This window comes from Gavialis gangeticus, unplaced genomic scaffold, assembly GCF_001723915.1.
Source record: "Gavialis gangeticus isolate Ggan-Ray unplaced genomic scaffold, GavGan_comp1, whole genome shotgun sequence".
Taxonomy (NCBI): domain Eukaryota; kingdom Metazoa; phylum Chordata; order Crocodylia; family Gavialidae; genus Gavialis; species Gavialis gangeticus.
The window spans coordinates 87,488,186-87,509,831 of record NW_017728992.1 but is presented as its reverse complement, the minus strand read 5'-3'; the positions used below and the strand labels follow the sequence as shown (position 1 = coordinate 87,509,831).

At 40.9% G+C, this 21,646-nt stretch overlaps 1 protein-coding gene across 1 annotated transcript in view; it reads right to left on the bottom strand.

Moving 5' to 3' along the window:
- The window catches only part of SPIRE1 (spire type actin nucleation factor 1), a 192,059-nt gene that overhangs the window by 155,718 nt on the left and 14,695 nt on the right, over nucleotides 1-21,646 (bottom strand). Inside the window, exon 2 of the mRNA XM_019525074.1 lies at nucleotides 10,240-10,274. Within this exon, the coding sequence (XP_019380619.1) occupies nucleotides 10,240-10,245 (6 nt within the window). The 5' untranslated portion in view covers nucleotides 10,246-10,274. The remainder of the gene's footprint in view (nucleotides 1-10,239; nucleotides 10,275-21,646) is intronic.

Genomic DNA, 21,646 nt, shown 5'->3' with positions numbered 1-21,646 from the left:
GCTGCCAGTGGCGGGGGGAGGCCGAACACCAACCAAGGGTCAGTGACCACCCACAGCTGCCATCAGCAGTGTCAGCAGCAGCCAGCAGGGATTGTGGACCACCCACAGATGCAGGGTGGCAAGTGGCAACTGCCCGCAGGCACCGTTGACAGTGTCAGCGACATCTTTTTGAAGGGGGTGCACTGCCACACTCAGGGGGTAGATGTGCACCCATGTGCACCCTGTGCATGTTGCCCCTGGCAGACACTACACACAAGCACAGACCACTATCATAATGGGAATGGCAACTATAGCAACACGTGTCACAGACAACGAGTGAAGAGCACAGATCCACACAGGAGACTATAGTTTGGTACGCGTCACTCCCACAATGCACTACACAAAGCACCTGACTGCAGCCTTCCTCCACACCAATCGCATAAGAGTGAATTCACCTTGCATATAACACATTTTTGGTATAAAAAGGGTCATCGCATAAGAGCGAATTCGCACAAAGAAAACTCGCATAAAGCAAGGGAAACCTGTATAATATATTCCTACTTGTTAACCAAACCTTAGGCTTCTAATACATATACAGTAATGTCAACTCTCACGAAAAAATCACGAGGTGTGTCTGTGTGCGTGCGCGCGTGCATGTGTCACTCCCAAGCCACAGCCCCCCAGCCCTGTCACTGCTCCTCACTCTTGACCTGCAGTACCCCATATCCTGCCAGGGTGTGCAGGGACCACCCACTTACCCAGGCTCCAAACCCCACACATACCCACAGCTCCTCACACCTTCACAAATACCCCACCAGAGTTTGTTTCCAGGAGCCGCATTTGAATGTGTGCCCAAGACCTCAGCACAGTGAGCAGTGTAGAAGCAGGTCCAGCTGGCACAGGGCCTGATGGGGTCAGCCTGGAGCTGCTCCAACCCAGCTCAACAAGCTGCAGGGGAAGATGGCTAGGGCACAAGGGTGCTCCAATGCAGGATTAGCGGGAAGGCAGCCCCCGCACTGAAGCACCCTCATGTCCCAGCTAGCCTCGCCAGCATTTACATGTGAGCTGCTGCACACAAAAAAACTCCACAGCAGGATAATACTTGAATTTACGAATACTAACCTCCTGAGGAGTTTGTTTCCTGCAACCTAATAGGGCCACACGTATAAATGCCAGACATTTACTACAGAGCTTATTAGGCAACTCTACAGTAAACCTCTCGTGTAGACATGCACACTGTGAGGAAGCTCATGAATTCTGAGCACGTGTGGTTGGCAATACTGAATACTTCCGAATTAACCACCTTAACCTGCTCAACCTGACAGCAAGGTTACTGTCAACTGGGTAAGTAATAACTTTATGAATTTTCTGATGAGATAACACCAGAAGCCTTTCCCTAATTAGAGATTCCAGAGATTACTTGGACCCACTTGTGGTCTGTGACCAAAATGTACCAGCCCTTTTGGTTCTTAGCAAAGAGAAATTAAGCAAGGAAGGAAAACTAAATAAACAGAGAAGGGCTCCATGTAAGGAAAAATATGAATGGGGGGCGGGGGGACTTATCTAACACTGAACTGAATGTTAAAATTCAAGAGAAATACACAGGCATTACAAAACAATGAAAGTATAATGGGAAACAGATTTTCTCAGTTTAACTCTGCCTCCCCTTTTTTCCCCTTAACTAATTGTCTTTTTCAGCTATATCTTTTTAGTTTGCCATTTTTTTTTTCCCCTTTCAAATCAATTGACAACAGTACTGGCATTTAAATAAGACCCTTGGCAGACATTACACTTACGATGCAATTAATTAGTTAATCACGTCTTAAGTAGTAACCCGCCACATGTTCATGCAATGAATGGTACAATAAAACAGGGAATAAGACACAGAATTGTGTGTGTGTAATATATGTGTAATCATTTTGTGACTGGTTTCCACTGAGCTTTAAATTTTATATGGGGCCAGTATGCTCCCCAAGCTGGAAGTGCCAGTCAGCTGATCTGAGCTCCCAGCCTAGGGAGCGCCAGTCCATTGAGCAGCACTTCCAGCCCTCCGAGAACGACTCCACTGTACTCCCAGCGTGGACATGTCAGTCAGCTGATTGGTGTTCCAGGCCTCAGGGGTGTGTACCAGAGACTTGATGACCCAGGGTGTGCTCCAAAGGCTAGAAGCACCAATCAGCTGACTGGCACTCCTAGCCACAGATGCAGTGGGCACCTGGCTTGCTACTTATCAGTAATGGGGGAGCCTGGGAGCCCTGCACTGGCAATAGGATGCAACTGGGACCCGATCCCTGATCCCATAATCGCACCTCTAGCCATGCACATGTCATGGCAGGAAACATGACTGTTGGGACTGGGGATCGGGTCCCATCTTGCCATTAACTGTCTGTCAGTGGTTTAAGAGTCAGGAAACTTGTTTGTTATGAGTTTCTGTTGGGAAGAAGTGAAATACTCAACTGTACTGAGCTCCCATTCACTCTGAACACTGACCATCTTAGATCCACTCTAAGGAAAAAGGGGGATATAATTAAATAATTCTTCTCTTATAATGATTAGATTTCCATACTGACTATACTGTGTGTGTGTATACATATACACATACATACACACAATATAACTACTAGGGCTTAAACTTTGATCAGAAGAGATATTAATTCATCTCTCATTGGATACCAATAGCTCCTACTTTAGCCAGAAGAAGTTACTCATATCCTGTAGTGGAAGAATTGTATTACCAAGGAATACCCAGAAGGAAACAGCAGCTCAAGAACAAATGCAATACTTGTATCTTGTAACTATACGAAGATACTTAACAGCAAGCTCAAAAACTGCTCCTTACTTTCCTAAAAAGTAGGTAGAAGGTTGTATGATCCCTCTGTAGTCAAAAACAAGTTTCCTATTAAGTTCTTGTTCTAACATAAGAAAGAGCTAGTCTAATATTTCTACCTACTTTTATATTATTCCACAAAATGCTGGCTGGAAGTATCTGTGATGTTTTCAACCATCTCCTAGGTGCAGAAAATTCCAAAAGAAATTTTAACTTAAATTGTACTAGCTATTTGTTCCCTACCCAACTTGTCATTGGAGCAGGGAAGAAGAGAAGAAAGAAAAATGTGCAGAGGATACAGCTTTAAAAAAAATGGGAAAGAAGGGGTAAAATTATTTTTTTTTTATTTTGTTTGCTGTTTGAAAGGATAAATATGGAAGCTGATAAAACCCAAAGCTTTACATCTCCATTTACATCTCCAAGAGAAATCCTCCCCTGTTCAGATTCTTGATTATGTGTGTCATTCTAGAGAGGGAGGGAGAAAGGAGTACTCAAGTAATATGGTACACCATTCTCTTCTGCTAAAATACTTCTCCAGCTGCTTAAATATTTTACAAAGACATATTTTAAAAATTAGAAAGAGGGAATTGATTTTTTTAATTTTTTCTATTGCAACTAGCTCTGGTCACCATGAGAATTGATTCTTTTGCTTTTTTGCATTAGTCAGATGCTTGTGTTGGGCTTGCCTCTGGATCTGCAAATTAATTATGACAATTTATATATAATTACCATCCTCTAAATCAATGAAGAAATACTGGTTTGAATGAGGAAAGAAACTAAGATAGGTGGACACCAATCACAAGTCAATACAAATCATGAGCCAAGGAATGAGGAAGTTATTTTTAGACTGAAAGATTTCAAACTGGAGAACTAAAAGCTGATATATCATTTTTACACACTGTCTAACACTAAGAAAATTAATGAGGGTTCAAGCAGAAGGCTAGGACTCAAAAGAACATAGTTCCTTCCACCATTCTGTGTTCTACCTAATTCATTAACTTCTATATCTTTTTGCCTCCTTATCTCCAACTTTTTTGTTCATCTTGAAAGCTGGCACCATTGAAAATTGTGAGGAAGAGAAAGATTTTTATCTGAGCTTAAAAGACAAAACTATACCATTGGGTAAGACTGTCAGAAACTAGTGGAATGATGTATATTTTCAAATATATAGGTGTTTCTAGTTCACCTCATTATATTCACAAAATAGCCTGAAAGTAAATTCCACAATGGGGTAAAAGTGTTACCTGCAGTTAAATGCATTTTCAGCCTTTATTAGGTTTGTATTCACCACAGCAACAAACCTTCTCTGGAAGTTTGGAGGGTGCGGAAAACATTAATCATCAATTAGTGTCTATTCCTTCTCTGATTTATTTTAAGTCTTGATATTGAGGTGTGGTTTTTTAATTATTAAGAGTTTTATTTTATCTTTGGCAAGAGTCAAGATTGATAACTTAAACCAGTAGATAACTTTGAGCTCAGTAAATAAAGTATGGTAGCTGCCATTTAGTAGCATTTAAGTTTTTAATTCTAATATTTATTATAAAATAAGCATTCTGAAATCGAACAACTGACAGAAAAAGTAGATAATATGGACAAAATTGCCTAATTCACAGCATATTCTAGCCAGACTAATCTGAAAATCTTACTTGATGCAGCTGCATGGTAGGAAGGAAAAAGATGGTTATGCTACAATCTTGCACTTGATAATCTAGCCCTTTTAACTCCTCTGTTTTTTGTCTTATTTCTTTTAGGCTTCATACATCTAAGTCAAGTCCCAGAAGTGAAGTGAGCTCAGAATTTCACAGGATCATGTCCTGTCTGAACTGGGATTTCACGTACCCAAGAAAAGTCAGAAGACTGTGAGATGGTTCTTTATAGAAAGTGTGTTAGAAATATCCTTTAGAAATCATGCTAAGTACATACTAATTCTCCTCTTAACTTTGTCTGTAACCAAAAGCTTTCATAATATTACCAGCCTCATCTAGGAAATTATACTGCAGTTAGTTTTATGTCTGCATTTTTCCATTGCAAAATCTCCTTGTAATTAAAATCTATTTTAGGAGCAACTGAACTGGACCTGTATTTTGCTAGTGACTAACTGAAGCTGTTCCCAAGAAAGCTCTCCTGCCTCTCCTCATTATTGAAATAGGTGAAAAGTAGGTGGATGAAACAGATTAATTGCTAGGATATAAATTTTACTGCATTGTTTTCATCCTCAATCATTATACTACACTTGATTTACATTCAACAGTTATTAAAACTAATAATATACTTCAGCCATACTATCTGCATCGTCACTCATTTTAACATATATGTATATGTACTCTTAAATGCAAAATGCTAACATTCTTTTTATGAAATGCCACTTTTGGTTCTGTTACGTATATGTTACCATTTTTCATTACAGATCTCTAAGTGTTTGACATTCAGTATGACTCATCTCACAGCCACATAATAATAATTTTGTATTTGGCTGCAGACAAAATTTGAACCACTACTACAACTAAATCTAATTTTTATCTTCCGAAGGAAAAAACGATTTTTCAATTTCTCCATGAAAAATAAAATAACTCAAATGTTTAAGGTATCGTAACCACTTCAAATACTCCACTGTATTGTTAACGTCATTTTGAAGCAAAGCAGGTTTAGAACTTCTTTGCAATTTGGAGATCTGTGTAATAGTAGTAATTAAAATGCTTATTTACAAAAGCATGTAAAAATGATACATGTAAAAATGAGTCTTTAAAACATTTCTAAAAATAACTACCTTGTCATGTGGCATAAAACAGATCAGTTATGATACTGAACTAAAAATTATGTAGATCGTTGTTTTGAATGGCTTACCTAAGATTTGGTTTTTACACAAATGTGATATTTTATATACCTTTTTTCTTAGTAGGAATATGAGACAACTGCATAATTTGCACCCCAAACAAGAACCAATAAAATATTAATTACAATTAATGTTATTTTACATTTAATAAAATGCCTTTCACCAAGTATTACAGGTCTTTAAAAGTGATGCAAACATTACTTAAACTATCTTTAACACCTTTGTAAAATAATTTAGTAGTATTCAGCTACAAAACAAGGTTAACCAGATTCAGAAAGATTAAATTAACCTCTTTTGCCCTTCCTCCCATCTACAGACTGCAGCTGCAACATGTTCTTTGTACACCATATATTTCACAAGGAATACAGTGTGCTAAAACTAACTGGTACTACTTTACATCAGGGTTCAGTTTGATCGGTATAGATCTCCTATTTTCTTAGACCACTTAACACTTAGCATGAAACAAATGTAATGCTTATTTCAAATGTTCTACACTGGGCAAAAGTTTAATGAACATTTGTTCTCAAAAATACCGAAGCCCTTTTACCAGGTCCCTGAAAGGGCCTTCCAACTAACAAAGATCAGAGAAGAGCAAATAATTTAGGAAAAAAGGCAGTTACTAAAAGTAGTTTTTGCTAGATCAGATTAACAAATGGAGTTTCTATTAAAGGGAAATATTGGATATTCTTGCATCATTTTTCCCCCCTCCTGAATTGAAACAAACGAAAACTTGAAATATCAAGAACTTCCTTCTGACCAAAAAGTTTCCAGAAATTTCAAAAACAGAAATACCAAAATTTTATTTTTTTTCACTTTTCTGTAGGAAGCATAATTTTCTGACATTCCCAAATGGATGTGTTTTGGATGCCATTCCAGTAACTCAACCACAGGTGGAACAGTGACATCTCCAGAAATTTTGTATGTCAGTGGAGCAGAACCAAGAGCAATCTCATTAAAGACCAGACCCAAGGTGTCCCTTCTGGTATCTACAAATGAATGCTTTGCCCCATTTTCGGGAACCGCTCCACTAGAAACCAAAGCATTCATATGAAGAAATTGATGAGACCCTGGAAAAGATGTCTCCCCACAATATGCACCCCTGCTCACCAGCATGCTCTGCTAAGACTGGAGCTCAGAAACAGCTGAGTATGAAGGAGAGCAGAGGAGCAAGAGGCCTATCCTATTCTGAGATTCAAGAAATATGATCACCTTAATCAGAAGATCGAAACCTCCAATTCAAATGAAGCGTCACAGCAGCTCAAGTAAATGGAGAGTTATGTTTTAACCCACCCAGAAACAAAATTATTTTATTTAACTTCAGTTCCAGCCATTGCAACACATTTCATTTTAGCTTTTCTCCAGTTAAACTTTAAACAAAATCTCATTTTCCAATGGAAAAAAAAATAATTCTAAAAAGTTGACCATTCTTGGTCATTGTACAGTATTACTGTAACAAAGAGCCCCAGCCTCTCTGTTACTTACAGAGGGAAGCAGCCTAGCAAGAGAGCTCTGTGGGCAGGCAGGGTGCTGCAGCTGCAGGTTGCCAGGGCAACTGGCTAATGAGGTAATTGGCCAGCACCTACAGCCAGTCAGATGACCAGATGCAGGCAGCACCAGGGGAGCATTTAAGCCCAGGGCGGGGGCTAGCTGGGACAGTCTCTCCCTGGCTGCCACCAGGGAAGGAGCTCCTGCCCAGGGGACCATAGGATGCTAAGTTAGTAAGGGCTTATACTTGTAAAGGGGCAGAAGGCTGCTATATGCTGATATTTCTGTTATAGCCTGGGGCTTATATTTATGTTGGGTAAAGCCAGCGGTTTGTGGAATAGGCTGTAGGGGAGGTGAAGGCCTCATTGGTGTCCAGAGGGGCAGGCTCAAGGCTTGAGCGCTAAGTGAGCCAAAGAGGGGCCAGGGGCCCAGCGCCAGCAAGGGAGCATGCACAGAGGGGACAGGGGACAGGTATACAGGAGCCAGGGGCTTGGTAACTTGTGAACAGACGAGGGAAGCTACTGTCTCAAAGCCAGGTCCTATCCAGTAGAACTAGGCTGACAGGCCTAATTAGATTGAAGGCATAGAAGCCAAGGAGGATGAGGCCTCAACAAAGGGACATCCTATTGGTAACACCTGCAAGGCATGGGGTGTAGTAAAGAGGCGGTTACAGAGCCACACGATTAGCTCACAAGGCTCTGGGTGCTCAACTGGGCACAGTAGAGCATAGAGGCCCAGCCAGGAGCCTGAGAGCAATGGAACCAAGTCCTAGCAAAGACCTGGGGGCAGCCCCTATATTTTTTTTAAGATGTTTAAAAAAAAAAAAAAGTATATAAAGTTAGCTTAAATTTAAGTTAAAGCTCAAAACTATCATCATGGAATAGGGATTATAACTTCTAATTATATACTGTTTGAGACAATATATTCACGCAACCTTTTCAGAAATTTTCTAAATGGGTACCAACAGGCCATGAACTATATTAGGGGCCCAATCTTATAGGGTTCCCAGAGGCTCCTCTACAGATTAGGAAAGATTAAAGAAAACCACTCTACCCAATGGGACTCAGTGCTCAGTCTAGAAGATCCTATTAAGCCATCCCTGTGATGCTTAGTTTTAGTTCTCAGACTGTGGATTTATGTCTCCAGAGATCATAAGCAGGCAAGGTTCTTTGGGTAGATGTGATATCATTTATTAGACCACCTAAATAGTTGGAAAAATTGTTCTTTACAAGCTTTTGGGTACAAACGCCCTTCTTCAGGCACAGGGAGAGTTTGTTGTCTCTACAGATAACAACCTTCTTAACATCAGTATATGGAGATGAGAGATAACAGACCTGATTACCCACCCATCAGCCCTATTGTCTCTCTGCAAGTTGTATACACACAGTCAAGCCCTTCCCTTTCTCTAAAAGTGCGAAGTTTCAAGAAGTTAAATGAATAAAGGATATCAAACAACAAGAATGCACTTTTTGTACAATCTTGTACAAAATGATTGTACAATGATTCTACCGAGGTTTCCTGAACAGTGATTTAAATCAATTTGATTTAAACCAAATCCACCCTGCAATTAACCATAGGTCTTTTCCAACTAAGAACTGTTGTAGGGGACATGCAGCTCTACGCAGCTCTCGGCTGACATTCTCTTGTTCTACCCAGGAGACAGAACTGCAAAATTGGCATTATAAAAATGTACTAACTTTTGCCATTTGAGAATTTTGTCATCAGGACAGCTCCCACCTGTCTATCAGAGGTCAGATTACACATGTACAAGAACCAGAATCTAGAATCTGGCATACAATACCTCAGTATTAAAATGCATACATTTCAATAACATTTTCTTTGAAGATGTTATCTAAATTGAGCATACAGGCTGCATGGCTCTGTACTATACCAAATATGAAAAATTAAAATATATCTATTCTAATTATGTATCAAATATTTTTCAAACAAATTTTAAAAGCACATTAGACAAAGGACACAATCAACAGATAAAGAGTATTTCAAAATTAATTTTATATTTAAAATTAATGCCACCTTCTTATACAAGTGCCACCACCAACTAAATATAAAAAATTATAAGGGCACAATTTGGTCCTGGCCCATGACTAGAATTCTTGCACATACCAGTAATACAATAAGATTTTTTTTCTAGTCCACACAATATTTATTTGCTGTGAGAAAAATATTGATACTGTTTGTAGGGCTAAACAATATCAGTTAAATGCATACTCAATTCAGAACACATTATTTTATGAAAGCAACAGACACACAAGCACCCCTTTTTATATTTCTAATCTTCTACATAAACCTTTATAGGAAAACTCACAACTCTTATTAGTACTAATGTCCAACAGAAAAGTTAAATGGTTCTGTAGCTGTCACAAGTCATTCAGATGGTTACAAATCCATTAATACAAAGGTCAAAATTATTTCAAATAGCTTATACAGTTTACGATATGCTAAAATACCATAGTTACCAGTATTATAACGATAATACTTCCACTGTCAGTTACCTCACAGGGCAAAACAATTACAGATCACAAAACATTTATTCCCTGGGCCTAGAAAACCTAGCACTATTTTTTTTGCAAAGTTTTTCTTTATTTCTGGATTCTGATGTGAAAATTTTTTTAAAAAACTTAAATTTAAATTAGAAATACTTTACTGAGATACACAGTGAACTTGGGGATTTCTCCCAAACTTTCAACAAAATGTATGTTAAATACTGTGCAATAATTATATAATCCATTGTCAGCTTTGACCTAATATAAGCGTAAATAGGAAATAATTTAAGAAAGAAACTATAAAATAAAGCATGATGCAAAACACAAATTTAAAATGACTGAAAATTGAAGTATATATTTCCTACAAAATATAACTTTAGTCTTTTTCTTTGAAGATGTTTGCCTTTCCCATTGATTTTCTTCCTGCTGTTTCTGAATATGGGAAGGTATACCCTGCAGTAAAGAACTTGCTCATTTTGCATTAATACAAGCCATACATACAATTTGCATTTGTGTAATGATTTTGCACAGATAAGAATATAAAGCAATTTTATTGAGAAACAGGTAGCAAGCAGTGTGCTGAATTAATAACATTATGAAACTTCTCTTACCTCCATTTCTGAAGAGTATGAATGCTCCAATTTACCTGCAGAAAAAAAAATCAGGTGGTTTAAAGAAAAGACAACAGCTAGCTCAAAACTAAACATTTAAGTCCCTTGTGTCTATTATCCATTTTATTGAAATGTATAATTATGCAATATAGATACCATATCACCAAGTACATTAGGACTGGCATTTCACATTAAAAGAACAATATTTGTTCCAGTAAAAAAAAAAAAAAAAAAAAAAGATTAAATTTTGTGTTGCAAAATGCAGATTGAAAGGATTTGATTCTCTTCAAAGTAACCTAATTATTTTGTCAAAGTTTTCAATAGGAACGTAAATCTTTCATTTTTATTTTATCATTTTGTCTTTCATGTTATATGAAATGTTTGGCAATCAGCAGAAATCTGAGATCATGCCCCTAAAGGAATTCACATATTCCAAAGTTCTGCATCTCCCTTATTCAAACATGCAGGGACTCCAATTATGTCTCCTCCCCTGATGATAAAGAATATGAGAAACGGATGTAGAGAGAATCTACTATTGGCTATAGTAAACAAAAGCATATTCAATCCAAACATAAAAACAAGGTACATTTACATAGTACTCCATCTTTTCCTTACTTAAGAACTATAAAAAAAACAGCAAATAAAAAATAAAAACACTATTACTTCCCCATTTACTTTTATATTAAGACTTTTGGTCATGCTCAGCTAGTTAATCTAGGCATATAAAATAAAGCAACAGAATCCACCAACATAATGGGAGAAAAAAAAAAATCTTAATCCTTCCTAAGGACATGGAAATTGAATTCAAATCCAGGGTCTCCTTGCCAACTTCCAGAAGCAGCTCAGTGGATCTTAAGAACACTATATAAGTCAGCTTCTTTAAATGCAACTGGATATGGTACAGAACACTTACTACATTAGGACTGTCCACCTGTAAGCAGCCAGGGGCCACACACTCTGCTGGCCACACCAGTGGTAGCTGCACATCGCATCAGCCACAGCAGTGTGAGTCATAGGTTCCCCAGGCACCTAAGGGGTTTCCCCTTAGCTACATCACATGCATTCAGACCCATCTTAAGTTCCCAGCCACAAGCCCTCCCTGGATATACCACACCCTAGACAGCCACTGGGCCATGGGCTGTGCCACACCTCTCTGCCCCATCCTGTCCAACAGGGCAGAAGTAGGAAGCAGAAGCCAGATCAGGGACAGGGAGCCCAGAGCCCCCAACTTCTATTGCAGCCAAAACCACGAAGGGAGTAGCAGCTAGGTACAAGTCTAGGGGCCACATAAAAATAACCCCTTGCAGGTCGCATGCAGCCCACAGGCCACCAATTGGACAGGCGTGTCCCATACCCTCAACTACTTTTCTTATAATCATGCTCAATGCCAAGAATTGAGAAAAAAAACAGATCTGTGACTTCTGCAGAAAGTGTAGGAAAAGAGGAAAACTTCATAATGTCCCATCAGAATTTTCCTACAGTTTTTCCAATAAAAAGGAAAGTCATGGGTTTTGCTTTACTGTATCCCCTAATAACTCACTGCTGTTGCCCCCCAGCTTCTCACAAGTGTATCTCTCCCTGGTGCCATTACTCCTCCTCCTACTGAAGAAACAAAAGGTCCATAACAGAAGGCACTTCTACACAAAGTGCCTGATGAGAACGATAAAACGTGATGGACAGGAATGAAACTTAACTGGCTGAACAAAAACCCAGCCAATCATAGGGCCAAAACAATTTCAAGGACATGGCAGAAGGACAGAATTACAAAGTATGTGCTCTAGGCACTATGCTCCTGAAGCTACAAAGTGCATGCATTTTGTAATCTCTCTGTTGAAGTCAGTGCTGTTCTTGGACATCAGCTTCTCCAAGATCCTTTAACTTGCATGATTTTCAGCTATTTAGGCTGTTGTGCCACTAAAGAGAAAAGAAACAGGAGTGCCTATATGTTACCAACATGACAGTCAATCTCTGTGCATCCTTCATCAGAAAATAGTAGAACCCCACATGATCCCAACACACTCATCCCCCCTTCCCCAATCACAATGACACTCCATTAACAAGGATTGCATCAGTTAAATAGTGCCTAAGTGGGGTTGACTTTTCATTTGCACTCCAAGTAAGACAGTATGTATTATTTAATAATGCTACTTATATACTAATAGTCTCTTATTCACTGGGATCATTACTGCCCTTCATTCTGCGTAACCCATCTAGGAATCCACGGATAGTAAAGGCTTGGCACTGCCAAAACACACTATATTCTACTGTGCATCAACACCAACTTGTCACAAATTCAAAGACATTTTATCAAGCTTTTGAAAAAAAGACCAAGTTAAGATTTCCTGATATTTTTAAACATTTACCAATACTGCACACACTTTAGACCTTCTACCATAAACAGAGGAGGCTTATCAAAAGCATGTCAAGCTGACTTGCTATGGTTAATTTAACAGACATAGAGAAACTGCTTCCTACTTTGCTGATTCAACACCCGTGAAAATAAACTGTGCTCGTTACTGAACTACCGTATTTACCCAAATCCAAGATTACACTAAATTTAACGCAATCCCCCAGTAATTAGATGCTATGCATGGAAAATGTATAGATGTGTTACCATTTACCACGTATAGAAGTTAATCATTGGAGGACCATCTTAAATTCATCTCCACAACCACTGCAGGAGGGAAAGCGGGGGGAGGGGGGAAAGCAGTGGAGACAGGCAGAAGGGGGCATGTATCTTGCACCCTTGTCCCCCTCCAACTAACCTCCCCTTGTGCCTACCCCCCCCACCACAGCCCCAGACCTTTGCCCCCTTTTCTATCTCTACCCCAACAACTTCTGACTCCCACCTGCCCCTGCCCCCACCACTTACCCTTGCTCTGAGGCTGGCAGGCTCCATCCCCACTCCAGCCTGGGACACAGAGCACAGCCTCAGCCTGGCCCCACAGCAGCAGCATGGAACTGGCTCCGCTGCTATGGAGCTGAGCTGGGGCTGTGCTCTGTGCCCCATGCTGGAGTGGGGACTAGGCCTACTGGTGCTGGAGCAAGGGTAAGGGGAGGAGAGGGACTCAGAGGTGAGAGGAGACCAAGGGAAGGGAGGGAGAACAAGGTTGGAGGGGGGTGGGGGCAGAAGCAGCAGTGAAGGACAGGGAAGGGCAGGTGAGGGCCCAAGGCTTCAGGATGGGGATAGACAGGAGTGCAGAGGTGGCAAGCGGGTTACTAGCTGAGGCAGGGAAAACCTCACCTTGCAATGAAGTAAATACAGTTGTTACTTTGCCTATTGAAAAGATTAACCATACCATATTTTCTCACATACCACATGCCCCCAAATGAGATAACACCCTGTTTTTGGGAAGGCAGAAGGAAGAAAAAAAGATCTTTCCAGATTTATGGTCACAAAGAGCAGTGTCAGAGACTAATCCTCAGCTCCCCCTTCCCCCCCCGTCCCTTTCCTACTCAGGAAAAAAGGCACCCCTTTCACAGCTAAAGAGTCAGCAGTTCCTAGCTGCTCAAGCAGTAGCTGAAACGGTAACTGCTTCTGACAAGTGGATACCATGGATGGATCTAGGATTTTTAGAGAGCTAAAAACAGTCTTCAGGGCTGTGAAATAGGAAGAGAGACCACAAGTAGCTAACAGATGGCAAAACTGCTGCAAAAAAACTAGCTTGATTAACAAAACATTAAAACCATTAAAAAGCAGAGATGGTCATCGACACCTGTAGAGTGAAAAGTAATTGGCAGGAATCAGGTAGATTATAATGAGCCATGAAATCAAATTACTCCATACTTCCTGAATAGAAATGCTACTCCTGCTGCCAGCCAGCTGTTTTTAAACTTTGGGTAGAACAGGAACAAAGCAGAGTTTAGCTGCTTCCCCTGGTCCCTGAGCTGCCCCTCCCCCTCCATGCTGCTACTGAAGGAAAGAGAGGGGCAGGGGTGGGGGGAGCAGCAGACATTTTACAGCATCTCCATGCATTTATTCTGGACAGAAAATCAGCTTCTTCACTTAAGATACACACACCCCAATTTTGGAAAGCTAATTTTTAGGAAAAAGTGGGGTATAGTATGCAAGTAAAATATGGTACCAAGTAAGAGTAGGAGACATCCAAATATCATTAAAAAAATTCACCTTCAAATTGAATTGTGTCCAATATAAATTATATGCACAACAGTGTCTTCTAAACTCAAAGGCATAAATAAAGAGTTTCTTAAAAAGACATCTTTTAGATAATGTATTAATCTTGTCACAGGTTAGTATGATTCCAACTGAATCAAGGACTTATAAAAATATTTTATGCTCAAAACACTAATACATACTAAATTATTACATTTAGTATATAAAGAGCACATTCTCACTGGAAAAATCCCTTTGACATGTTTTCTTGTGTTAAGATACAGGATGGTACTGACAGGAGACTTCAATTTTCCAGACACCTACTGGAAGAACAATGCAGCCAGACATAAAATGTCAAGCCAATTTCTAACTTGTGTGGAGGACAACTTTCTGTTCCAGGGAGTGGAGGATACAACTAGGGGATTATCCATCTTGGATCTTATCCTGACCAACAAGGATAACTGGTGGAAGATGTGAAGGTGATAGGTAACTCAGGAGGAACCAATCACGATGCAATAAAATTTGAGATCCTGAGGCAGGAAAAGCATAAGGTCAGCAAAATTAGGACACTAGGTTTCAAAAAAGTAAATTTCATTCAACTCAAGGAGCATGGTGCCTTGGGAGGATAGACTGATGTTTAAAGGCACCATGAAGAAGGACTAGGAGCTTAACAGGCACAGTATTGGAAGCCCAACAAGAAACTGTCTCAAGACAATGGAAGCACAAGAAGAATGACAAGAGACCAATGTGGCTGTCCAAGGAACTTCTAAAATACCACAGATGCAACAGGAAGGCATACAGACAATGGAGGAATGGGCAGGTCACCAAGGACATCTACCAAGAAATGCGAAGAACCTGCAGGGACAAAATCAAGAAGTCAAAGATAAAGTATGAGCTGCAACTGGCAAAGGAGGTTAAGAACAGCAAGAAAAAATTCTACAAGTATGTTGGCCAGAAAAGAAGTTACCAAGGAAGTTGTGGGTCCGCCATTAACAAGCCTGAGAGAACTCCTAATCCAAAATACAAAGCAGATGGAACTATTCAACAGCTACTCTGCCTCAGTCTTCTCAAAAAATTAGGTTGCAGTCAGACATCTAATAGGGATTATCTGGATAGGGAAGGGGACAAACTGAGGGAGGAGATAACAAAAGAGATATCCAGAACACTTTAGTTGGGTCTGAATGAATTCAAGTCAGCAAGGCGAATGAGCTTCATCCCAGGGTCCTGAAGGAACTGGCAGAGGAGATCTCAGAGTCCTTGGCCATCTCCCATATACACACAGTGTCCCTTCTTTTAAAAAAAAAAAAAAAAAGGCAAGAAGGAGGACCCTAGGAACTTATGAACTGGTTAGCCTCACCTCAATACCTGGAAAGTTACTGGACCATATCCTAAGGAAGGCCATTTTTAAGCATTTGGAGAAGGAAAGGCTGATCACAAGGAGTCAGCATGGCTTTATAAGAAACAAATCATGTCAAACAAACCAGATCTCCTTCTTTGACAAAGTTAGTACTTGGGTGGATGAAGGGAATGGTATAGATATGGATTCAGCAAGGCTTGTGACAAGGTCCCACACGACCGTCTCATAAACAAATTGGAGAAATATGGGCTGGATAAAACTACTACAAAGCAGACAGATAACTGGCTCAATAGCTGTAAGCAAAGGGTAATTATTAACGGGTCCATGTCAGAATGGCACGAGGTTTCAGGTGGAACTCAACAGGGAACTGTCCTACGCCCAATGCAGTTCAATACATTTATAAATATTTGGACGCTGGCACAGAAATATTCTTGAGCAAGTCTGTAGATGATACAAAACTGGGAAGGACTGTAAACACATTGGAGGATGCAAGCACAATTCAGAAGCATCTCCACAGACTGGAAAGTTGGGCTAGAGGTAACAGGATGAATTTCAGTTCAAACAAATGCAAGGTGCTACACCTCTGAAGGAATAATCAAAAACACAAATACAAAATGGGGGACACCTGGCTGGATAGCAGCTGTATGGAAAAGGACTTGGGAGTCTTGGTAGACCACAGACTCAGTATAAGTCTGCAGTGCAATGCAGGCACAAAAAAGGCAAATGCAGTTTTGGGCTGCATCAGTAGAAGCACTAGGTCCAAGAAAGAAGGTGACAGTGCCTCTCTACTTGGCACTTTAGGCCTCATCTGAAGGACTTTGTGCAGTCCTGAGCTCCACCTTTTAAAAAGGATGTAGAGAAATTGGAGAAGGCAAGAAAGATGACCAAGGGCTTGGAAAGCAGGTCATGTGAGGAGAGGCTGAAGGACACAGGGATGATCAGCTTGTGGAAACGGTGCTTAAGAGGGGATATGATATCAGTCTTCAAATACTTGAAGGGCTGCCAATAAAAAGAGAGAGAGAGAAAGCACCTTTTTTCTCTTCCTGCAGAGAGGAGAATGCAGACCAATAGCTTGAAGCTGCAGCAAAGTGAATTTAATTAGATATCTGGAAAAACTTTGTCACTGTTAGAATAAATCAGTGCAAGAGACTGCCTAGGGAAGTTGCGGACTCTATCACTCGAGGAGTTCAAGAAGAGGTTGCTACTGGTTGGGGATGATCTATGCATAGCTATGCCTATGTTCTACCATGGGTATTTCCCATGCTTCTCGGCCTTACTGGTTGCTCCCACCCATCCCCCATTTTCTGCTACTTGTGTCGGGGTGTTTTTAAGCCTGCTCTGAGGCATTGGGTGCTGGCTACATCCAAGGCTGAGGACTTCAACTGGGATGTGCTGATTCTCCTGCGAGGAGCAAAGCCAGAAGTTCCTGGCATTAGGGTCTTGACCCTCTGCTCAGGGTCAAACCAATCACCATATTTGGGGTCAGGAAGCAATTTTACGCCATGGTCAGGTTTACGTTGCATCAGGGTTGAGGGTAGTCTTATGTAGAGTTTAGATCAACAGTTCCCAGTACAGTGCCCATGGGTACCATGGCAGCCCACGAGGTTTATTCAGGTGCCCACACGCATTTTCACGTTTAGTAAAAATCATTATTCCAACAAAAAACGCTGTCACTGCAAATTCAACTCAGAACAGCAACACCTTGAAATTTTTTTCACAGGCTATACACAACGGCCACCAAAATGAGACTGAGTCAGTCTGACTGACGCAGTGACACTTCCTATTCCCTCCCCAAGTGAAACCACACACACACACATATCCAGGAGTTACCTTGAGTCAGCCACGAGAACCAACTGGCTAAATTCATATTGGTGCTCGCTGCTTTTTCTTTTAAATTCGAATGTGCCCTTGGACACACAAACGTTGGGAACCCCTGGTTTAGGTTATGGTGGTATGAGATGGTTTGGATGGGGATGATCCTGCCTCAGGCAGGGGCTCAGCATAGATGACCTCTTCCAGCCTTACTTCTCTATAACTCTATATCATTTAACATTGAATTTTATTAAAGTTACACAGTATTTTGCACACACTCAAGTAATAAGTATCCAAAGCAAATATTCATCCCCAAAATCCTGAAAAAGGAAGATCTATCCATAAAGATGCTTTTGAAAAAAAAAATGCTTTCACAACAGAAAAAAAGGAATTTTTAAATGTATAAAACTAAGTCATACACATTAGTTCAGAAGATAGGAGACCACAGGACTGGAAGGGGTGTCCTGGTCCATTCACCCAGTATGCAGCTTTTGCAGGCATCTTTTACTCAAGGAATCCTCAAAATCACCACTTCCAACTCTCACACACAGCTACAAGGCACAATTCCTAAAACACAAAAACCAGCATCTAACATGCCATAGATAAAAGCAGAAGAGACAAAGGCAATGGGAGATCCATGGGGTTGAGAATGCAATCCCTCTTAGCTGTGCTGCCCATACACAGCAAGCTCTCAGCTCACCAACTTATCAGCACAGCTCTGGAGTCCAGGGGGGTGTGAATGCTGCCACCACTTTCCCCCGCTCTCTATCCCGTTTCCCACTGCTGAATTCAAGAAAACAATAAAAACAGGAAATAAAGACATTTACAAGGATACAACCTGCACAGTACATAGAAGAGCTTCTTATTCTTTTTCTTTATTCAAATTTAAGAGCCAAGCCATCTATATGCCCTATATTCAAAGGAACATAGTATGGGCTCAGAAGATCCTCAGCCAGTCCGTCATTCTCAACCTTTCTGGATGAGGCACCCCTTCACCGGACACTAAGCACCCCTCCATAACTTTTGTGAACTGAGCAGCACCCAAATTCAAAAACTAATGTATATATTACTTGACAGGAGCCAGGAAACAGGGATAGGGGATTGTCTAGGCAGGGCAAAGCCTGAGCCTATTCTTATTGCTTCACACCTCATTTATCTCCTCAGACCTCACAGCACCCTCCAAGAAATCTGGCTGCATCCCAGGGTGCCCCAACCTCTTTGTTAAGAATGACTGTGCTGGACAAAAGGACCACAACCCACACTACAGAGGAAGCAGAAAAAAAAAGTCTACAGTCCTTGCCAATCTGATCTTTCTGGCAAGCAGTATGATCCAGAACAGAAAAGCAAGATCATCTAGCTAGAAACCTCTGGGTTTTCTGAGTGCTAGCAGGAGCATCAGCTCACCTTAGTCAAAAACTCCCCAAAACACAGAAGTGAGTAGCATCCATGATGTTGGTGAAAGGAATATTTTTCCTGAGTTCTGAAGCACAAAATTAGCAGTCACCCACTATACCTGAGAGTTCCTTTGCCCCAAGATGGGAATTGCAAATACGTGATTGCATATATTACACAAAGATTGTTGAGCCGGAGCTCCTTGTCCTATGACATCCCTTACACAGCTCAATCTCAAAAGGATTTAGGTATTTTCAACTGCCATGAACTCAGTATATTTTGCATCAACTCCCTCATGATCCAATGCAACAGATCTCCAAAATTACTTAAACTCTCCCAACTCAAGAAACATGTCTCATTCACTATGAGATTTTCCAAACAGTCATGGTTTTGTTGTAATTTATAACAATTGCAAAACTTCTCCATTTCCACTCTAACCCACTTAGCTACCTCGGTTCATTCAAATTATTCTGAATTTTTATCTCCTTTCCAACATTGTACGGCTACAACTGAATCCTGATGTGTTATCAAACAAATGTTACCTCATTTAGAAGAGACGCCATATTAGAAAATTTTACTTAGACTTTTGTAAAGGTAACAATTTTTCTTCCCAGAGAACTTAATCATGTTATCCTATGTAATTATTTATCCCATCAATAAGCTACAGAGGAGGTCATCCCTGAATCGAGGGATTGCTGATGATGTCAAATTCTTATGGTATTTAATCATATGGTACTGTACTAACTAGTCACTTGTCTTTGTCCTGAATTCCTGCAATACACAAATATTCTGTCTTCGATAACCATGGAATCCTTCCTGTGTTCCACAGCTCCTTGACATCCCATGTGCTTCATAAGGTTTCCTAGGGATCAAGTAAATTTTGTTTATAACTTAAATTCTCACTCTCTCAGGCAAATTCTGTTAGGCATACATCTCCAGGCAAAAATAAATAAATAAAGGGTGGGGGGAGGGAGACCTAGTTTTCTGTATATATGAAAGCTTTCCTGTGCTATGCTCCTAAATTAATAAGATTAATTCCTACCCAATTTACACCCAGGATGTTCTATTCCTCTCACCTCACTTCTCCACTACTGCAAAATCTGTCTCTCTGGCCTTGACAAATGTCAAACTTACCCTGCTGGTATCCTTTCAGAATCTTACTGCAAACTGTCTCTTTGATGCATGTCCACTAGCTTCTCCTTTGCCCTACCATCAGCCCATCACTTCCACTTTCCAACCTGAACAGCCTATGTCTACTCTACTTTCCACCCTGCATTCAGTATTAAGTGGTTGAATCCGAAATTAAATGCCATACATGTCATTTAGTCCCTACTTGTCTTACAAAATCCTCCTAAAAACTCTATACTTTTCCATGATGCCTCCAAAATACTTGACACTGGTGTGTACTCATCATGACAACTAGTATTCTCACTGTTATTTTGTACTCCCTCACCTATTCATCTTCTATCCTGTTTTAGTCTTAGATCTCAAGCTTTTTTGGGCAAAGGCTATTTTTTCGCATTTGCACATCTATTACAATGAGCTCTTGATCTAAGACGAGGGCTCCCACATGAGACAGTAATACAACAGTAACTCCAGCACAGTTTTTCTATTTACTACAGGTTTTTTTTGCTGTTGGTTTGTTTGTTTTTTTAGAGGTGCACTGATACATCAATCTATATTATATCGGCACTGATAAAAAGGAAAGAGAAAGGCCGCAAATGGATTTAGACAGACTACAAAAGTGGGCAGATGAGAGTAGGCTGGGGTTCAACATAGACAAATGCAGGGTGCTGCACCTTGGGAGAAGGAATCCACAACATACATACAGGCTGGGGAGTTCCACCCTTGAAAGCACAGAGACAAGACGAACATGAGCCACCAATGCCAGACCGCAGCCAGCAAGGCCAACCATACCTTGTCATGTATCCAAAGATGCATCTCAAGACAGTCCAGAGAGGCGATACTCCCCCTCTATGCAACTTTGGTCAGGCCACAGTTGTAGTACTGCGTCCAGTGCTGGGCACTGCACTTTAAAAAGGATGCGGCCAGCCTGGAGAAGGTTCAGACGAGGGCCACCCACTTGGTAAGAGGGCAGCAGGACACGGCCTATGAGGAGAGACCGAGGGACCTGAACCTGTTCAGCCTCAGCAAGAGGAGGCTGAGGGGGAACCTGGTAGCTGCCTACAAACTCATCAGGGGAGATCAACAGCAAATAGGTGACAAGGAACAATGGTAATAAGCTGATGGAGAACAGGTTTAGGTTAGAGATCAGAAGGCAATTTTTTACAGTTAGGGTGGCCAAAATCTGGAACCAGCTTCGCAGGGAACTGGTCCTCACCCCTACCTTGGCAAATTCAAGAGGAGGTGTCACCTGTCTGGGGTCTTGCGAACCCAGCATTCATTCCTGCCTGTGGTAGAGGGTCAGGCTAGATGATCTGTTCAGGTCCCTCCTGACCCTAGCAACTATGAAACTATGAAAATTGATATTATTGATAATCAGCTTTTTTGGCTGATAATGTCACCAATAAAGACTGCATGCCTGTGCGCAGCCACAGCAATCACATAGCCACCCCGGCAACTTGGAGGGCAGCATCTGGCTGGTAGGTCTGTTGGAATGAAAGGGCAGAGGCAAGGGAAGGGGCATGGTGGGGGGGCAGATTGAGGCCCCCACGATGAGGGAGGGAGTAGGGCAGGCGCTGCCCAGCAGGCAGGGAACAGGACAGAGCTAC